Raw genomic sequence first — 21,487 nt, forward strand, 5'->3', positions numbered from 1 at the left:
TCATTTTCTGAAATGCTAGTTGAAAGGTCCCTTTCCCAGTATTTCCTTATATCTTACAAGGTTATATTCTTTGAAATATTTTTTTATCTATTGTTGAAATGCTGTCAAGGATTCATCAAGACTAACATGTGTAGACTCTTGGAAAAGTATTGGAGTGAAATAGGCAAGCTGGGTAGATTTCTTTTAGAAATTCACAGCCTTTGCTCAGTACTTTGTCAGTGCACCTTTGGCAGCAATTACAGCCTCAAGTATTTTTGAATATGATGCCACAAGCTTGGCACACCTATCCTTGGCCAGTTTCGCCCATTCCTCTTTGCAGCACCTCTCAAGCTCCATCAGGTTGGATGGGAAGCGTCGGTGCACAGCCATTTTAAGATCTCTCCAGAGATGTTCAATCGGAATCAAGTCTGGGCTCTGGCTGGGCCACTCAAGGACATTCACAGAGTTGTCCTGAAGCCACTCCTTTGATATCTTGGCCGTGTGCTTAGGGTCGTTGTCCTCCTGAAAGATGAACCGTTGCCCCAGTCTGAGGTCAAGAGCTATCTGGAGCAGGTATTCATCCTGGATATCTCTGTACATTGCGGCAGTCGTCTTTCCCTTTATCCTGACTAGTCTCCCAGTTCCTGCCGCTCAAAAACATCCCCACAGCATGATGCTGCCACCACCATGCTTCAGTGTAGGGGTGATATTGGCCTGGTGATGAGCGGCGCCTGGTTTCCTCCAAACGTGTGACGCCTGGCATTCACACCAAAGAGTTCAATCTTTGTCTCATCAGACCAGAGAATTTTGGCAAACTCCTGGCGGGCTGCCATGTGCCTTTTACTAAGGAGTAGCTTCCATCTGGCCACTCTACCATACAGGCCTGATTGGTGGATTGCTGCAGAGATCGTTGTCCTTCTGGAAGGTTTTCCTCTCTCCACAGAAGACCTCTGGAGCTCTGACAGAGTGACCATCGCGTTCTTGGTCACCTCCCTGACTAAGGCCTTTCTCCCCCGATCGCTCAGTTTAGATGGCTAGCCAGCTCTAGGAAGAGTCCTGGTAGTTTCGAACTTCTTCCACTTACAGATGATGGAGGCCACTGTACTCATTGGGTCTTCAAAGCAGCAGAAATATTTCTATAACTTCCCCAGATTTGTACCTCAAGACAATCCGGTCTTGGAGGTCTACAGACAATTCATTTGACTTCATGATTGGTTTGTGCCCTGACATGAACTGTCAACTGTGGGACCTTATATAGACAGGTGTGTGCCTTTCCAAATCATGTCCAATCAACTGAATTTACCACAGGTGGACTCCAATTAAGCTGCAGAAACATCTCAAGGATGATCAGGGGAAACAGGATGCACCTAAGCTCAATTTTGAGCTTCATGGCAAAGGCTGTGAATACTTATGTACATGTGCTTTCTCAGTTTTTTTATTCTTAATTTGCAAAAACCTCAAGTAAACTTTTTTCACATTGTCATTATGGGGTGTTGTGTGTGGAATTCTAAAGAAAAATTAATCCATTTTGGAATAAGGCTGTAACATAACAAAATGTGGAAAAAGTAATGCGCTGTGAATACTTTCCGGATGCACTGCAGCTGGAAAGTTACATTTGGAACATATTTGTTCATAAGATGCAAATTCATTGTCTATTTAAAGCTATCTGTGTCTTAATCCCTAGCATTTTTCCATAAGGTAAACCGTTAATAGTTCTGAGAAGGTGTTAATGGTAGGTTATATATAGGAAAAATTGATAAGATCTTCTCTGCCTTGAAATGCGTCTTGCATTGGTTCAAAATTTTAAGTAATCGGCAGATAACTGGATTACTGTTAAATTGACAATCGAGTGTATTGATTAAAGCACAGAGCAGGGAAACAGATTTAAACTGGATTTATTTTCCATCGCAATCTATGGCAGTGTGAAATCATGTATTTCTAACAATTTTCAAGATTTGAATGCGCATATATTTGTTGCCCAGTAGATAATTGAATGCTAGATAGTGCCATTCCACCTTTTGTATTAATTTTAATGTTAAAAACAATACAATTGCGATCAAATCAAACTTAACAGAACCAAAATTCAACCCCCTCAGCCAGCCAGCAAACAAAGCAAATCTTTGAAGCAGCAAGGAAGGAAGAGTGTCCAAGAAACTTATTCTAAGGTGTTATTAATTAGATCCTGTCATATTTTAAAGTTTTGAACAGATCCTCTGAGTGAGAATTTGGATTTTTTTTTCCAGTTTCAGATAGTATCGGACAGCAGTAATCCACTGGCATAAAGATAGTGGGTTGGGATTGTTCCTGTTTAACAAGATAAGTTAATGTGCTAGTAGTGAGGTAAAGGCAATTCCGATTTGTTTGTCCTTCTCCACTTTAAGCCTTTCTGGGAGTACACCAAACACGGCTTTTAATTAGTTAGGAGTAATTGTGACACTAAGGACTGCCAATACTGATGCTCTGTTTAAGAAAGGACAGAACCGACTATACTTCCTTAGAAGGCTGGCATCCTTCAACATCTGCAATATAAGATGCTGCAGCTGTTCTATCAGACGGTTGTGACGAGCACCCTGTTCTATGCAGTGGTGTGCTGGGGAGGCAGCATAAAGAAGAGGGATGCCTCACGCCTGAACAAACTGGTGAGGAAGGCAGGCTTTATTGTAGGCATGGAGCTGGACAGTTTGACATCCGTGGCAGAGCGACGGACACTGAGCAGGCTCCTGTCAATAATGGAAAATCCACTGCATCCATTGAACAGGATCATATCCAGACAGAGGAGCAGCTTCAGCGACAGACTGCTGTCACTGTCCTGCTCCACTGACAGACTGAGGAGATCATTCCTCCCCCTTACTATGCGACTCTTCAATTCCACCCGGGTGGTAAACGTTAATATTATACAAAATTATTGTCTCTCTGTTATACCTTCATTGTTATCTCTTTAATATTGTTCTTTATCAGTATGCTGCTGCTGGAGTATGTGAATTTCCCCTTGGGATTAATTTATCTAGCTAGCTATCCATCTATCTAGCTTTCAAAGATGTTTTTCCAAAACTGTTAATTTGGTGCACTCCCCAAAACATGTGGCCCAGTGAGGCTGAAGCCAGATTGCAACATTCACAGATTAAATCTTGCCCTGGAAACATTTTAGATAATTTTAATCGAGGTAAATGTACTTGATAGAAGATTTTAAGTTGAAAAGCTGAGTGCCTTGTGCATATGGAGCTAGAGTGTATTCTGTGCATGGCTGTTGATTTATTTCAGTAATTCCATTCAAAAAGTGAAACTTGTATATTAGATTCATTCATTACACACAGACTGATGTATTTCAAATGTTTATTTCTTTTAATTTTGATGATTATAACTGACAACTAATGAAAGTCCCAAATTCAGTATCTCGGAAAATTAGAATATTGTGAAAAGGTTCAAAATTGAAGACACCTGGTGCCACACTCTAATTAGCTAATTAACCCAAAACACCTGCAAAAGCCTTTAAATGGTCTCTCAGTCTAGTTCTGTAGGCTACACAATCATGGGGAAGACTGCTGACTTGACAGTTGTCCAAAAGACGACCATTGACACCTTGCACAAGGAGGGCAAGACACAAAAGGTCATTGCTAAAGAGGCTGGCTGTTCACAGAGCTCTGTGTCCAAGCACATTAATAGAGAGGCGAAGGGAAGGACAAGATGTGGTAGAAAAAAGTGTACAAGCAATATGGATAACCGCACCCTGGAGAGGATTGTGAAACAAAACCCATTCAAAACTGTGGGGGAGATTCACAAAGAGTGGACTGCAGCTGGAGTCAGTGCTTCAAGAACCACCACGCACAGACGTATGCAAGACATGGGTTTCAGCTGCCGCATTCCTTGTGTCAAGCCACTCTTGAACAAGAGACAGCGTCAGAAGTGTCTCGCCTGGGCTAAAGACAATAAGGACTGGACTGCTGCTGAGTGGTCCAAAGTTATGTTCTCTGATGAAAGTAAATTTTGCATTTCCTTTGGAAATCAAGGTCCCAGAGTCTGGAGGAAGAGAGGAGAGACACAGAACCCACGTTGCTTGAGGTCCAGTGTAAAGTTTCCACAGTCAGTGATGGTTTGTTGTGCCACGTCATCTGCTGGTGTTGGCTGCATTGACCTTGGACCTCAGAAAACACAATGGACCATCTACCAGGAAGTTTTAGAGCCACTTCATGGTTCCTGCTGCTGACGAACTTTATGGAGATGCAGATTTCATTTTCCAACAGGACCTTGCACCTGCACACAGTGCCAAAGCTACCAGTACCTGGTTTAAGGACCATGGTATCCCTGTTCTTGATTAGCCAGCAAATTTGCCTGACCCTAACTCCATAGAAAATCTATGGGGTATTGTGAAGAGGAAGATGCAATACGCCAGACCCAACATTTCAGAGGAGCTGAAGGCCACTATCAGAGCAACATGGGCTCTCATAACACCTGAGCAGTGCCACAGACTGATGGACTCCATGCCATGCCACATTGCTGCAGTAATCCAGGCCAAAGGAGCCCCAACTAAATATTGAGTGCTGTACATGCTCATACTTTTCATGTTCATACCTTTCAGTTGGCCAACATTTCTAAAAATCCTTTTTTGCATTGTCTTAATTGATATTCTAATTTTCCGAGATACTGAATTTGGGACTTTCATTAGTTGTCAGTTATAATCCTCAAAATTAAAAGAAATAAACATTTGAAATACATCAGTCAGTGTGTAATGAATGAATCTAATATACAAGTTTCACTTTTTGAATGTAATTACTGAAATCAACTTTGTCATGATATTCTAATTTTATGACCAGCACCTGTAAGGTGAAAATCCTTTCCTCATTGTGCCTTGGGATCTTTGAAAGAAAGGGACTTTAAAATGTTTTTATAAACTGTGAAGATAATATCTGAGACTGATCAATATTTCCTCTGGAATAAAAATTGGTGGAAGGTGAGGAAAATTGGGCCGGTTCAGTTTAGCAAAGTTTCTAGCTTGAAGTAGTGTAAAATTGTATTGATGAAAAGTTAAATTTGAAGCTTAATTGCTCGTAGAGTGCAAAAATATGTACCAGTCTGTAGATGTTTTAATCTCGGATGCATTCCAAGCATTAAATACTGCATTTTATTTGAGATGGAGGAAAAGAGTGGTTGTCATGTAGAGATGCAACAGACAAGAGCTTCTCTGTCTTAAGAATGCTTCCTATTTTGGTTCCGTATTCTGAGTGAATGAAGGGCAATTGGATTATTAGTTTATTGATTTATAATTTGTATTTACTGGTCATAGAACATGAAACATAACGAAGTACTGGAAGATTTTCTTTTCTTAACCAGGCTTCTGTATATGGTCATCAATTTGTGTTGGTGTCCAGGGGCCCCATATATAATGTCATGCGTAAAATTCATATTAAAACATGGTATACGGACAAAAACATAAATGTACGTAAGCACAAAACAATCCAGATGCATAAATCTGTGCATACGCCAACTTCTACATTCTTCGGCTACATAAATACTGGTCACCATGAAATGTAACGCATGTGCACGCGCCTGCCACCCCACACCGACTCCTCCTAGAATTATGCCTTTTTGAATATGCTAATTAATATAAATAACCCCTTATGGCTTCACAGTGGTAGCTCTTCTGCCTCGCAGTTAGACCCAGGTTCTCTTCCTGGGTCATCCCTGCGTGGAGTTTGCATATTCTCCCTGTGTCCAAACGCATGCAGGTTTAGGTGCATTGGCAATTCTAAATTGTCCCTAGTGTGTGCTTGGTGTGTGTGAGTGTCCTGCGGTGGGCTGGCGCCCTGCTGTTTCTGATGGGAGTGTTAGCTCCGTAGAAATATGTTCTTTTATATTGCTGCGTTTTAATAAACCTTTCTTTAAATAATTATAAATTATAACGGCGATATCCCTCTTTTCGGCACAGAAAAGTCACAGAAAAGACAGAATATACTTAGCTTGTTTAATTGCGGCGTTGCTATAAAAACAGGGAAGACCAGCCGATTTCATCTGTAAACCTTGGGGATTCGGTCGTGTAGAAATTGCTTTTTTCTGGCACAACGGAGGTGGCTTGGAGTCTATGGCTTCCACTCCCTCAGGTCCTCAAAGCTTGGTAAGGTTCTAGCGTCTCTTATATTGTGTCCACACGACCAAATCCCCCAGTACATTGCCAGACAAGGTAGACAAACTTGAGCTAAGCATCAGACAGTCAGATCATATAACACTTAGGCCTTTTAGGGCTGACAACAGCTGTTCCTGTCTGTCTTTATGCTTTGCTTGGTCTAGCAATTCTGAAAGCTGACACTCTGTGCTAAAGCTGGCTCAGCTCTTCATGGCATGTTACACAGAAAAAGAATGAAAAATACATTTAAAGAGATCTAAAACAGATACAGTGACAAAATTCTTAATATTATAACAAACCTATTATAACACCTGCCCGGGTTTGTTTCCTGCCTTGTGCCCAATGCTGGCTGGGATTGGCTCCAGCAGACCCCCCCGTGACCCTGTAGTTCGGAAATAGCAGGTTGGATGGATGGATGGATGACCCCTTAAATTCAGCGTTTTGTGAAAAGGCAATGGCAAAAACTTGGCGGCTGGGGGGGGAGTATGGGGGCGAGAATTTCAGTGAATACCAAGTGGAGGCAAGGAAAAACGTACTATTTGTTGGTTTATGCAGTGGTTTAAAAAACAAAAGGAAACTGATCCAGTGACAGAGTGGCTGAGAAACTCAAAAGATCAAAGTTGCCGTGAAAAGGCGAGTCGTTGCTCACCATTTGAGTGTCATATGGAAGTGTATTAGGGTACAGAGAAAAGAAAAAAGATTAAATCATTTATTGCAGCAGTACTGTCTCTTTCAAACATTCTAACCCCCAATTCCTGTCCTTCCTTTTCTTTCTCCACGTAAACAACCGCCAAACAAGCTCTGTAATAAATGTCAAGCCATCAGTGAGCTTAGAACACCGATCCTTCAAAACTTTTAAGGAAAGTTGAAATGCCTTCATAGTACATGTTTAATTATTCTATCCATCCAGGGTTGCACCAGTCTCACCAAGCATACAGCACGAGCCAGGAACAATCCCTGAACAGGGTGCCAGCTCATCGCTACCGCTGTTCCACTGTGCTCACACGTCTAATTATTAACATACATTATTTAAACTAAGTTAAATGTGTCTGTATAGTGTAATATCCATACTTTACTGCATTTCATCTTAAAAATGTTATGAAGAGCTCCAAGAAGATAGTGCTTGGAAAACTAAATCAACTTTGAAGCCAGCCGCCATCCCATGTGAATAAGCACTTTCTTCTACTGAATAATTCCTTTATTGTAATTGTATGGTACAGTTTGATTCAATGTACAAATCCTACGTAAACATATTTTCCTATAAAATGATAAAATACAATAAAGCAATGGAAAAATATATAATATGAAAGCATAAGTATAATATGCATGTACATTTAGTGCAGATAGTGAAATGATTAAAGTATCTCACTGTAGTGCAAGTTTCCAGTGAGGTAATTGTACTTATAAGTACTAACAGTTCTATCGGGAGTACTTAATGAAATGATTGAGTGCGTTTAGTGCTCTTGGGATGAAACTATTTCTGTACTGCGAGGTCCCAACAGGAGATGGAGGGTGAATCATCTCTTCACATCTTGTTCAATTTGGCATATAATCTCTTGGATCTGCTCTGTCACCCTTTTTATATAATGGGATGATATTTGCCATTTTTGAGTCCTTCAGAATCTTTCCAGTTCGCAGTGACTTCATACAGAAATATATAAACCCTTAACATATATTTTTAGGAAGTGTTAAATGGTATATTGATTTCAGCTACAGGTTCAGCCCCTTTGTTTTTCTTTTTCCATTCTGTTGGGGTACATAAAACATGACATTGGACAGACCAACTTCTCTTTTGTTTATGAAGTCCAACATCCTTATTTCTCACTGCCACATTATAGGAACCGTATTTTTGGATGAGTATCCATTGCTTATCTCATGTTTGATTTTATCAGAGTGAGTTGCATATTCGTTTGAATGAGATGTTGTGCATGCTGCATTACGTGACCAGTTTCACAGGAGCACACGGTTGACTGCCTCCAACTCATTAAGATTATGTAAATGAAGGCAATGATTGAAAATTGCTGGAATGGTCATGTAATGTTACATAACCTTAAGGTATGCTTAGATATCACAGTTTACAAGAGCTGATAACATACCCAATATGACATCATCAAATATTTTAGTAATCAATCCTCAAACAATCCTTCGTTATGTTGAATTTTAGAGCATGTTCTTCTGGGTGTGGCCTATTGTTTCTCTGTTTGGTATTTTGAATTGGTGGAATTTTCCTAACTGGATTGACAAATCATTCTTTGAAGGGAATTAAAAAATGGAATTATAAGAAGTGAAATGCAAATTAGGTTCACTTGCAACAAGTTGCTTTGTACTTGTATACAAACTTGAGTTAAATATATTTTTATTAAAAATTTTGTAATAAAATTGTGCCTAACCTTCAGCATTTTGATATGTTTTTTTGTGTTGTAAAGTAAAAAAGCAAAACATTTATATGCTAAAAGGCTAAAGATTACTACACGCAAAACCTACACAGAATAGCTGAACTCCGGTGTGAAAGTTCTGGGGCTTATTGCATGTTTTATTTTCCAGCTTGATGTTCTTTTTGGAAATGTGCAAGAAATGGTTGAGTTCCAAGATGAATTTCTTAAAACTCTTGAAGATGGAACAAGGCTTGTGCCAGACTTGGAAAAACTGGAAAATATAGATCAGTTTAAGGTACTGTAACAAGAACTAAATCAAATTTATATGTTTTTGTTTTCCAGTCCTTTGTTGCCTACTGGTTACAACTTTTTTGTCCACAATATAATCGAAATGAAAATGTATTGATCTCTTTTACTATTTTTTAAAATAGTTATCCTTCTGTATACAAACATTGCCTTGCTATGTACTTGTCAGTTACTAGGTGAGTGCCCCAAGCCTGTCTAAGGGTACAGCTGTATCTATATTACTAAACGAAGGTTGTATATATGCATGGATGCCAGAGGCCAGAAGCAAGCCATGCACAATACAACCGCAGCCTGAACGCGCACAGCACCGCATATACAACCTTCGTTCCGTGCGCAATACAACTGCCGCCCGAACGCAAGCGCGCACAATACAACCGCCGCCCGAACGCACACACCACTGCATATACAACCTTTGTTTAGTAATGTAGATCTCCAAGCCGGGATCCGTCGCCATGGTCACTTCAGCAAGCGAATCCTCCGCTGTCACCATCAGGGAACTAGGTGGCGCCAAAAGCACATGCGCACAGTGCCTCAGCGCCCCAGAGTCAAACCCAGCGGCTTCCCAGAGTCCGTAGGTTGCGCCCAAACAACACAACACAACCTGTAAAGTAAACTTGAGGTATAGTGTGCACGCCAAGTTGACATGGTGACATATTTAAACTTGAGGTAGCAGTGACTACTGACAGTGCCAGCAGTCAGTGTTCTTCACTCCACAGTGCCAGCAGTCAGTGTGCCTCAACAGTGCCAGCAGTACTTCACTCCACAGTGCCAGCAGTATGTGTTCTCCACTCCAAAGTGCCAGCAGCTACTCCACTACACAGTGCCAGCAGTCAGTGTGCTCTAATCCACTGTGGCAGCTGTCAGTGTGGCTTATTTGAATCACATTAGGGTAATACAGTGTTAAAAGTAAGTTCAATTGTGATTCCTAAGAGCAAATGATTTCTAGCTAATGACACAGCCACAGAAAAACAAAAAACGAGACCGTATGGATAAAAACAATGAACGAAGGGGCCTACAATGCACTTCTGAAATGCCAGAAGCAAAAAGGGAACGGCTCCAAAAAGAAAGGGCTCAGGTATCAGATAGGCGTGAAAACGAGACAACAGAACAATGAGAGAAGCGTTTGGAAGGCTTGCGCAATTGTCCATGGTTTGTCCTTGGAGTTTCCTCTGATATTCTTTGTGATGAACAAAGTAGTGATTTACCTATCTGAGCCTGTATTTGGATATGGACAACTTTATGTTGCCTTTTCAAGAGTCTAGCGTTTGTGTGACATTAAAGTGAAAGTTTTAACTACTCCATACCAGGCAGAGCTAATTCAAGGACAGGAAACCATCTTTACCAAAAATGTTGTTTATAAGGAAATTTTTGATTAACTATTTTGAATTTACCATTTTATGAGTTTTTTATTTCCAATTTACTTCATTTAAACCTTTGCACTCCAATATTTGTTTTACTTATGAGTGCAACAAATTAAAGACTGTTTGGACTTAAATGATATAACAGTTAAATTTCAATTTTAGTTTTAATAAATTGGTTAATTTCAGTACAAATATTTAATTAAATGAAAACTTTCCCAGGACGCTCCCACCCTCCATGATATTTCATCCCTCCAAAAATCGGAGGGAACAGAAAGTGATTGCCATTCTTGGATTTGTGATTCTTTTCAGAATCGGGGGTTTACTGGTATAAGAATAAACCAAGGTGAATTTGCTTCAGTTATATTTGACAATTTCATCACATTTTAAATGCTTTCTCCCATCATATCTCCATCCATCCATTATCCAACCTGCTATATACTAACTACAGGGTCACGGGGTTTTGCTGGAGCCAATCTCAGCCAACACAGGGCACAAGGCATGAAACTAACCCAAGTCTTCATCCAGTTAAGGGGATATGTGCTAGTCAGTATAAATAGACACCAGACATAAAAAGTCCTTTAATGTTTCCTCAAAATAGCCACCGTTTGCTCTGATTACTGCATGGTTTTATTTCAGGTGACTACCTGTTGAAACTCATCGAGAGAATGGCAAGAGTGTGCAAAGCAGTAATCCGAGCAAAGGGTGGCTATTTTGAAGAAACTAGAATATAAAACATGTTTTCGGTTATTTCACCTTTTTTTGTTAAGTACATAACTCCACTTGTGTTCATTCATAGTTTTGATGCCTTCAGTGAGAATCTACCAATGTAAATGGTCATGAAAATAAAGAAAACACATTGAATGAGGAGGTGTGTCCAAACTTTTGGCCTGTACTGTATGTGTGTGTGTGTGTATGTGTATATATATACACCTAATAACTGGTTGGGCCACCCTTAACAGCAATAACTACAATCAAGCGTTTGGGATAACTTGCAATGAGTCTTTTACAGCGCTCTGGAAGAATTTTGGCCCACTCATCTTTGCAGAATTGTTGTATTTCAGCTTTATTTGAGGGTTTTCTAGCATGAACCGCCTTTTTAAGGTCATGCCATAGCATCTCAATTGGATTCAGGTCAGGACTTTGACTAGGCCACTCGAAAGTCTTCATTTTGTTTTTCTTCAGCTATTCAGAGGTGGATTTGCTGGTGTGTTTTGGGTCATTGTCTTGTTGCAGCACCCAAGATCGCTTCAGCTTGAGTTGACGAACAGATGGCCGGACATTCTCCTTCAGGATTTTTCGGTAGACAGTAGAACTCATGGTTCCATCTATCGCAGCAAGCCTTCCAGGTCCTGAAGCAGCAAAACAACCCCAGACCATCACACTACCCCCACCATATTTTACTGTTGGTATGATGTTCTTTTTCTGAAATGCTGTGCAGTGACGTGAACACTGACCTTAATTGAGGCAAGTGAGGCCTGCAGTTCTTTAGACGTTGTCCTGGGGTCATTTGTGACCTCTCGGATGAGTCGTCTCTGCGCTCTTGGGGTAATTTTGGTCGGCCGGACACTCCTGGGAAGGTTCACCACTGTTCCATGTTTTTGCCATTTGTGGATAATGGCTCTCAATGTGGTTCGCTGAAGTCCCAAAGCTTTAGAAATGGCTTTATAACCTTTACCAGACTGATAGATCTCAATTACTTCTGTTCTCATTTGTTCCTGAATTTCTTTGGATCTTGGCATGATGTCTAGCTTTTGAGGTGCTTTTGGTCTACTTCTCTGTGTCAGGCAGCTCCTATTTAAGTGATTTCTTGATTGAAACAGGTGTGGCAGTAATCAGGCCTGGGGGTGGCTACGGAAATTGAACTCAGGTGTGATACACCACAGTTAGGTTATTTTTTAACAAGGGGCAATTACTTTTTCACACAGGGCCATGTAGGTTTGGATTTTTTCTCCCTAAATAATAAAACCATCATTTTAAAAACTGCATTTTGTGTTTACTTGTGTTATATTTGACGAACGGTTAAATGTGTTTGATGATCAGAAACATTTTGTGTGAAAAATATGCAAAAGAATAAGAAATCAGGAAGGGGGCAAATAGTTTTTCACACCACTGTATGTGTGTGTATGTATATGTATATGTGTGTATATGTATGTGTATATATATATGTATATGTGTATATATATATATATATATATGTATGTATGTATGTATGTATGTATGTATGTATGTATGTATGTATATATATAAATAAAATTATACACTGATCACAAAAATTAAAGGAACACTTTAAAGAAACACATTAGATACATCAGATCTCAATATGAAGTTGGATATCTATACAAATAATGACAGGGCAATGTCTTAGGAACAAAAGGGTGCCAAGTCTTTTAATGGAAATAAAAGTTTTCTGCCTACAGAGGGCTCAATTGTGTACACCCTAAAATCAGAGTGAAATGAAGATGTGGCAGGCTAGTCCATTTTTCAAAAACTTAATTTCTGCTACTCAAAATGCTTTTCAGTATCTTGTGTGGCCCCACGAGCTTGTATGCATGCTTGACAACGTCGGGCATGCTCCTAATGAGACGACGGATGGGGTCTTGTGGCATTTCCTCCCAGATCTGTATGAGGGCATCCCTGAGCTGTTGTACAGTCTGAGGAGCAACCTGGCGGCGCCTAATGGACCGAAACATAATGTCCTACAGATGTTCTATTGGTTTTAAGTCAGGGAATCGTTAAGGCCATTCAATTGTTTTAATTCCTTCATCCTCCAGGTACTGCCTGCATACTCTTGCCACATGAGGCCGGGCATTGTCATGCATTAGGAGGAAACCAGGACCTACTGCACCAGCGTAGGGTCTGACAATGGGTCCAAGGATTTCATCCTGATACCTAATGGCAGTCAAGATGCCGTTGTCTAGCCTGTAGAGGTCTGTGAGTCGCTCCATGGATATGCCTCCAAGATCATCACTGACCCACCACCAAACCAGTCATGCTAAATGATGTTACAGGCAGCATAATTTTCTCCACGGCTTCTCCTGACCCTTTCACATCTTTCATATATACTCAGGGTGAACCTGCTCTCATCTGTGAAAAGCACAGGACGCCAGTGGTGGACCTGCCAATTCTGGTATTCTGTGGCAAATGCCAATTGAGCTCCCCGGTGCTGTGCAGTGAGCACAGGGCAGTAGACATTTGGGCCCTCAGGCAACCCTCATGAAGTCTGTTTCTGATTGTTTGGTCAGAGACATTCACACCAGTGGCCTACTGGAGGTCATTTTGTAGGGCTCTGGCAGTGCTCATCCTGTTCCTCCTTGCCCAAAGGAGCAGATACTGGTCCTGCTGATGGGTTATGGACCTTCTATGGCCCTCACCTGCTCTCCTAGAGTAACTGCTTGTCTCCTAGAATCTCCTCCATGCCCTTGAGACTGTGCAGGAAGACACAGCAAACCTTCTGGCAATGACACGTATTGATGTGCCATCCTGGAGAAGTTGGACTACCTGTGCAACCTCTGTAGGGTCCAGGTATCACCTCGTGCTACCAGTAGTGACACTGACTGTAGCCAAATGCAAAACTAGTGAAGAAACAGTCAGAAAAGATGAGGAGGGAAAAATGTCAGTGGCCTCCACCTGTTAAACCATTCCTGTTTTGGGGGTCATCTCATTGTTGCCCCTCTAGTGCATCTGTTGTTAATTTCATTAACACCACAGCAGCTGAAACTGATTAACAACCCCCTCTGCTACTTAACTGACCAGATTAATATTCCATAAATTTCATTGACTTTATGCTATACTCTGATTAACAAGTGTTCCTTTAATTCTTTTGAGCAGTATATATACATACACTTTCATACACACGTGTGTGCGTGTGTATATATAGTATCTCACAAAAGCTAGTACACCCCTCACACTTTTGTAAATGTTTTATTGTATCTTTTCATGGGACAACACTGAAGATATGATACAATGTAAAGCAGTCAGTGTTGTATAACAGCGTAAATTTGCTGTCCCCTCAAAATAACTCGGCACACAGCCATTAATGTCTAAACCACTGGCAACAAAAGTGAGTACACCCCTAAGTGAAAAATGTCCAAATTGTGCCCAATTAGCCATTTTCCCTCCCTGGTGTCATGTGACTTGTTAGTGAGGTACTGTATATATTTGTGTGTGTGTGTATCTACCTCTATCTCCATCCATCCATCCATTTTGTTCCGTTTATCCGAGATCGGGTCGCGGGGGCAGCGCCTTGAGCAGAGATGCCCATACTTCCTTCTCCCCAGCCGCTTCTTCTAGCTCTTCCGGAGGCAATCCCAGGCCAGCCGGGAGACATAGTCCTTCCAGAGTGTCCTGGGTCTTCCCCAGGGCCACCTCCCGGTTAGACGTGCCCGGAAGACCTCACCAGGGTGTCGTCCAGGAGGCATCTTGATCACATGCCGGAGCGACCTCATCTGACTCTTCGATGCAGAGGAGCAGCGGCTCTACTCAGCCGCTTGTATTCGCGATCTCATTCTTTCGATCACTACCCATAGCTCTTGACCAAAGGTGATGGTAGGAAAATAGATCAACTGCTAAATTGAGAGCTTTGCCTTACGGCTCCGCTCCTTTTTCACCACGACAGACTGATGCAGAGCCCACATCACTGCAGATGCTGCACGAGCCGCCTGTCGATCTCATGCTCCATTCTTCCCTCACTCATAAACAAGACTCAGAGATACCTGAACTCCTCCACTTGGGGCAGGATCTCGCTCTCAACCCTGAGAGGTCACTCCACCCTTTTCCGGCTGAGGACCATGGTCTCGGATTTGGAGGTGCTGATTCCCATCCCAGCCGCTTCACACTCAGCTGTGAACCGATCCAGAGAGAGCTGAAGATCACAGCTTGATGAAGCAAACGGGACAAAATCATTTGCAAAAAGCAATGACCCAATCCTAAGTCTACCAAACCGGACCCCCTCAACACCCTGGCTGCACCTAGAAATTCTGTCCAAAAAAGTTATGAACCGAATCGGCAACAAAGGGCAGCCCTGGCGGAGTCCATCTCTCACTGGAAACGTGTTTGACTTACTGGAGGCAATGCAGACCAAGCTCTGACACCGGTTGTACAGGGACCGAACAGGGGGTCCGTTACCCCATACTCCCGGGTCACCCCCCACAGGATTCCCCGAGGGACACAGTCAAACACCTTTTCCAAGTCCACAAAACACATGTAGACTGGTTGGGCAAACTCCAATGCATCCTCCAGGACCCTGCTAAGGATGTAGAGCTGGACCACTGTTCTGCGACCAGGACGAAAACTACACTCTTCCTCCTGAATCTGAGGTTTGATTATCTGACGCGCCCTCCTCTCAAGGACCCCCGAATAGACTTTTCCAGGGATGCTGAGGAGTGTGATCCCTCTGTATTTGAAACACACTCTCCGATCCCCCTTCTTAAAGTGCGGGACCACCACCCCCGGTCTGCCAATCCAGAGGCACTGTCCCCGATGTCCATGCGATGTTGCAGAGGCGTGTCAACCAAGACAGTCCTACAACATCCAGAGCCTTGAGGGACTCTGGGCGTATCTCATCCACCCCAGGGGCCCTGCCACCAAGGAGTTTTTTTGACTACCTCAGTCCCAGAGATGGGGGGGCCCACCTCAGAGTTCCCAGGCTCTGCTTCCTCATAGGAAGGGATCTTACTGGGATTGAGGAGTGTTCTATATCTGCACTGTGATATTAATTGCAGGGTTCGATTATGCAGCCATGTGCGGTAGGTCTGTTGTTTGGTGAGATGAGCTTGATTTGGGGGTTTGGGGTAGAAAGAAAGGAAGATTGCTCCTTAAGGGTTTGGCAACACCACATGAACTGGTTTCAGCAACACATTTCTCAAAACAAAGTGTCCAGATTTAAATTAGCGGGACAAAAGTGTATTTGTAAATGCAACATGTCTAAACACAATCCAAGTTGAGAAACATTGACGGAATCTAAGAAAAACATTGCAATCCAGCAACATAATGAAATTGAAGAATATATAACAGAGTTTCAGTATTTTAAGGAGATGAACAAGTAATACTTGAGTTGAATGTCACACTTCAAGCATTGTTAGTCCAATGACACTAACTGTGGAACGGTGACACATTAGCCATTTCCCATAACTTGCTGCTTCCAATTCTGCTTCTATCACATGATATTTCTGTCTCTGCATCTCTATCAGCCTAGAAACAGAAAATACTATTTTACTGCTAATAATGCCCTCGGGTAAAATAACTCCTGAATCAACAAATCTTAGTCCAGTGAAGAACTCTCAGTCTTAGAATCCTAGGTATTCAGTCAAATACTGGGAAAGGTAATACACTGCAATTCTCAAGTCATACTGACCGCTCTGCCTACCGTACCTCTCCAATTTCAATCTCAAGGTCATGATGGCTTACTATATAATTAAAGAAAAGGCTGACCAAGAAGTTATTCTGCAAGATGACCATACAGCAAAATTCATTACTGCTGAATACCACTTCTTCTCTGATTATAGTGTCCAGACAGTGCAGGCAATGTCCCGAGTCCTGAGGAATTTGTTCCCATTTTCTATGTGCTCTGGTTCAGCCCTCGTGCACCATCATTGTGATCCTGTCTTCACTTCTCTTTCAATGTTACTTTTCCCATCTCTGCAGTCTTTTCAACTTCTAGATTTTCAATCATACTCCTTTCCAACTATTAATAAGTTGATTTCAATAAGTTCTCTAGATGATAAAATCCTCACAACATCACGTTGAAAGCTAAGATTAACTTCCAGTATATGCCTGGAGAATTTTTTTTTTTTTTTTAAGTGCAACAACTTCAAAACCTTTTTATTGTTTGCTCTCCTTCCTTTTTTACCCAGACCAAAGTAATGTTATATATCTGAAATTAATATCACAGTGCAGATTATATATAACAAGGAGGTCTTCAAAGTACTCCCCCCACCGTCCCACAACGTCCCGAGTTGAGGTCAGCAGCGCACCATCCCCACTATATACAGTGACACTGCACTGCTTCCCCCTCCTGAGACGCTGAATGGTGGACCAGAATCTCCTCAAAGCCGTCCAAAAGTCGTTCTTCATGGCCTCCCCAAACTCCTCCCACGCCCGAGTTTTTGCCTCGGCAACAACCGAAGCTGCATTCAGCTTGGCCTGCCGGTACCTATCAGCTGCCTCCTAAGTCCCACTGGACAAAAGGGTCCTGTATGACTCCTCCTTCAGCTTGACAGCATCCCGCACCGCCGGTGTCCACCAACAGGCTCGGCGATTGCTGCCACGACAGGCACCAACCACCTTATGGCCACAGCTCCAGTCGGCTACCTCAACAATAGAGGCACGGAACATGGCCCATTCAGACTCGATGTCTCCCACCTCCCTCGGGACGTGATCGAAGTTTTGCTGGAGTTTGAAGTTGAAGCTACTTCTCACAGGGGATTCTGCTAGATGTTCCCAGCAGACCCTCACAACACGTTTGGGCCTACCAGGGCTGACTGGCATTCTCCCCCACCAACAAAGCCTAATCACCACCAGGTGGTGATCTTTTGACAGCTCCGCCCCTCTTTACCCAAGTGTCCAAGACATGTTGTAGCGGTCAGGAGCCGCTAAGATTAACACCGTCAAAAGTGGCGGTGATTTATTTATTTTAGTGGAGGATTACCAGGGACAACCCCAGCCTTGGAACGACACACACACACTACTACAGAGACCAAATAAAGCACACTGGGAACATTAAACAATTAAGAATATAATGAAATTAAATGAAAACAATACCACCCCCTGACCCCTTCGGCAATATTACATTTAACATATAAACACAATAAACACACAGCAAAGTCCATGAAAGAACCAAACCGGATCAAACGAGAAGTGATGAGATGGAGTCCTGCGATCTGTATGTAGAAAGGGAATGGAAAACACAGTCCTACCGGTAGCTGCTGAAAGGATGACAATGGATGGATGGGTCAGGAGCGCTCCACTGTTCCGGGAAAGCCAATGAATTCCAACCAGTCCTCAGTGCACAGGTAGCCAGACCCCAACAAACGAATACAGTCCAAGACACAATGATTAATTAAGGTTCAAATAACAGTAGGCAGCACGACAGATAAACATAACACACAATGCACCAAAACAAAACAAACTTTTTTTTTCTATTTGCCCCCTGCCCTCCTTGTAACCTCATTTGACCACCTTTGACCCCAACAGCCCCTGCAAGGACTGCTGGGAGATGAAGTTCTTACTTAGTAGCACTGCTGCAATGTGGCCACAAGTCCTCTGACACGACCCCAAAGTCAATCATCGAACTGAGGCCTAGGGTGTCCTGGTGCTAAGTGCACATATGAACAACCCTATGCTTGAACAGGTTGCTCATTATGGACAATCTGTGATGAGCACAGAAGTCCAATAACAAAACACCGCTCAGATTCAGATTGGGGGGGCCGTTCCTCCCAATCACGCCCTTCCAGGTCTCACTGTCATTGCCCACGTGAGCATTGAAGTCTCCCAGCAGAACGAGGGAGTCCCCAGAAGGTATGCCCTCTAGCACCCCTTCCAGGGACTCCAAAAATGGTCGGTACTCCAAACTGCTGTTCAGGCATACGCACAAACAGTTAGGACCTGTCCCCCCACCCGAAGGCGGAGGGAGGCTACCCTCTCGTCCACCGAGGTAAACCCCAATGAACAGGCTCCAAGTTGGGGGGCAATAAGTATGCCCACACCTGCTTGGTGACTCTCACCAGGGGCAACTCCAGAATGGTAGAGAGTCCAACCCCTCTCAAGGAGATTGGTTCCAGACTCCAAGCTGTATGTCAAGGTGAGCCTGACTATATCTAGCCGAAATATCGAACCCGTGAAGTTTTGATTAATGGTCAACATTCGATACCGTTTTGCCACCGAAGCGATCGTAGCAAATGCATTTCAATGTCGCACCCTAACGCAGGTTCTTTTTCTGCAGTTATATTCTTGAATAGAAGCGCACTTGTTCTGTTATGTTTGTACCTTTTGTGAAAGTGTTTCTTTGATATTTGGAATTCAGGCTTCACACATTGTACACTTCATGTCTACATTTTGTCAATTATTACTAAAACTTGAAAAATGTTTCTTTTTTAACGATGTGTTTACATAGATCATTGTAGACACAGAGCACACATGAAATGCAAGTGTTCCAAATAATGATATAGTATTTATAAAAGGTGTCATTTTGCTTGACTTCTCACTCTATACAACTCTAAGCAACTGACACACAGGTAAACAGACTTGAGCTGAGAAAACTGTGCGAGGTGGGGGATGGGATAGCAGGCTGCTTGCTGTTTATCCACACTTTTACAGGACAAAAGACGCTGATGGAGATGTGAGAAGCGTTTTAAGGTGGGATAGATCTAAAAGTTTTTTTTCGTAGGGTCTGGTAATTCTAGTTTTAAAGATGATTCACGTCAAGAAGGCGAAAGTCTCGTATTTTGACAGGACAATCTTTTTTTAGGCGTAAGCACTCGCACATGCACACGCTGACACAAGAAGAGAATATGTAAACTGACCTATCTGAACGGATTTATAGTGCTTACGCCTAAAAAAAAAATTGTCCTGTCAAAATAAGAGACTCTTTTGCCCTCTTAACATGAATCATCTTTAAGAGGAATGCTGCCAATAAGAAATAATTGAAATCACCATGCTAGTTTCTATCTTTGATAAACTAATGTTTTATGGGGTGAAAAAGTAATCGCCCTTGACACATACGCTTAATCAGTAATATGTGCAACACACGATTTGTGAGTTTGTGTGTGTGTGAGCGTGTACGTGCTTGTGTGTGGTTTTGTCAGTTTTACTATAAAAACAGTTAAACATCAGTTATTTGTGAAGCAGTAATTTTCTGGTCATTTTGATCCCTGATTAACATTTAAAAGAAACAGAGCAACTCCAGTGTTTTCCTCCATAACATCCTTTCAGCAAATGGGACTAAGTTCCTTGCTGAGGCAGATCGCCCTTTAATGAAATGCTTGCAATACGGAATAACAGATATCACTGGTGGCTTTCAGTCAATGATAAACCAGCATCTCATAAGGTGAAAAAATGGGACGTACTGTGGTTGCGATCAATGCTTTCCGGCAACTCGGCTTTTCAGAAGAATCTGTCATGGGAGGAACAAGAGGGAGCGAGTGAGGCGGGTGCATTGAGCCAGGGCGGGATGGAGTGGGGCGAGGAGGCGGGTATTTTTGCGAGTGTTTTAAATAATAAAAGGAGGAAAAGTGCTTTGAAATCGAGGACCACCAACCAAGATGGCTTACGAAACAAAACGTGACAGACGGGCATATGCTACTTGTATAAAATATGCACAGTAATGACAAAAGTGCGGAAGCAATAATGAAGCGAAAGGGAGATGCTAAACTTGGGTGGACGCGTTGTGCCTGCCCTTAAATCCCAACCGATTATATATATATATATATATATATATATATATATATACTGCTCAAAAGAATTAAAGGAACACTTTTAATCAGAGTATAGCATAAAGTCAATGAAACTTATGGGATATTAATCTGGTCAGTTAAGTAGCAGAGGGGGTTGTTAATCAGTTTCAGCTGCTGTGGTGTTAATGAAATTAACAACAGATGCACTAGAGGGGCAACAATGAGATGACCCCCAAAACAGGAATGGTTTAACAGGTGGAGGCCACTGACATTTTTCCCTCCTCATCTTTTCTGACTGTTTCTTCACTAGTTTTGCATTTGGCTACAGTCAGTGTCACTACTGGTAGCATGGAGATACCTGGACCCTACAGAGGTTGCACAGGTAGTCCAACTTCTCCAGGATGGCACATCAATACGTGTCATTGCCAGAAGGTTTGCTGTGTCTCCCTGCACAGTCTCAAGGGCATGGAGGAGATTCTAGGAGACAAGCAGTTACTCTAGGAGAGCTGGAGAGGGCCATAGAAGGTCCATAACCCATCAGCAGGACCAGTATCTGCTCCTTTGGGCAAGGAGGAACAGGATGAGCACTGCCAGAGCCCTACAAAATGACCTCCAGCAGGCCACTGGTGTGAATGTCTCTGACCAAACAACCAGAAAGACTTCATGAGGGTGACCCAAGGGCCCCATGTCCTCTAATGGGCCCTGAGCTCACTGCCCAGCAGCATGCAGCTCGATTGGCATTCGCCATAGAATACCAGAATTGGCAGATGCACCACTGGTGCCCTGTGCTTTTACAGATGAGAGCAGGTTCACCCTGAGCACGTGACAGAAGTGAAAGGGTCTGGAGAAGCCATGGAGAACATTATGCTGCCTGTAACATCATTCAGCATGAGCAGTTTGGTGGTGGGTTAATGATTGTCTGGGGAGGCATATCCATGGAGGGTCACACAGACCGCTACA

General features: G+C 42.5%; 1 protein-coding gene across 5 annotated transcripts in view; it reads left to right on the forward strand.

Moving 5' to 3' along the window:
• Nucleotides 1-21,487, forward strand: part of LOC120523519 (T-lymphoma invasion and metastasis-inducing protein 1-like) — a 495,064-nt gene that overhangs the window by 383,827 nt on the left and 89,750 nt on the right. For 4 of the 5 annotated variants that reach the window (XM_039744911.1, XM_039744910.1, XM_039744914.1 and 1 more), the window contains one exon: nucleotides 8,642-8,767. The exons of the other annotated variant lie outside the window; for it this stretch is intronic. In XM_039744911.1, the coding sequence (XP_039600845.1) occupies nucleotides 8,642-8,767 (126 nt within the window). The remainder of the gene's footprint in view (nucleotides 1-8,641; nucleotides 8,768-21,487) is intronic. 5 annotated transcript variants of the gene reach the window in all.

Source organism: Polypterus senegalus, chromosome 2 (assembly GCF_016835505.1).
Source record: "Polypterus senegalus isolate Bchr_013 chromosome 2, ASM1683550v1, whole genome shotgun sequence".
Classification (NCBI taxonomy): Eukaryota; Metazoa; Chordata; class Cladistia; order Polypteriformes; family Polypteridae; genus Polypterus; species Polypterus senegalus.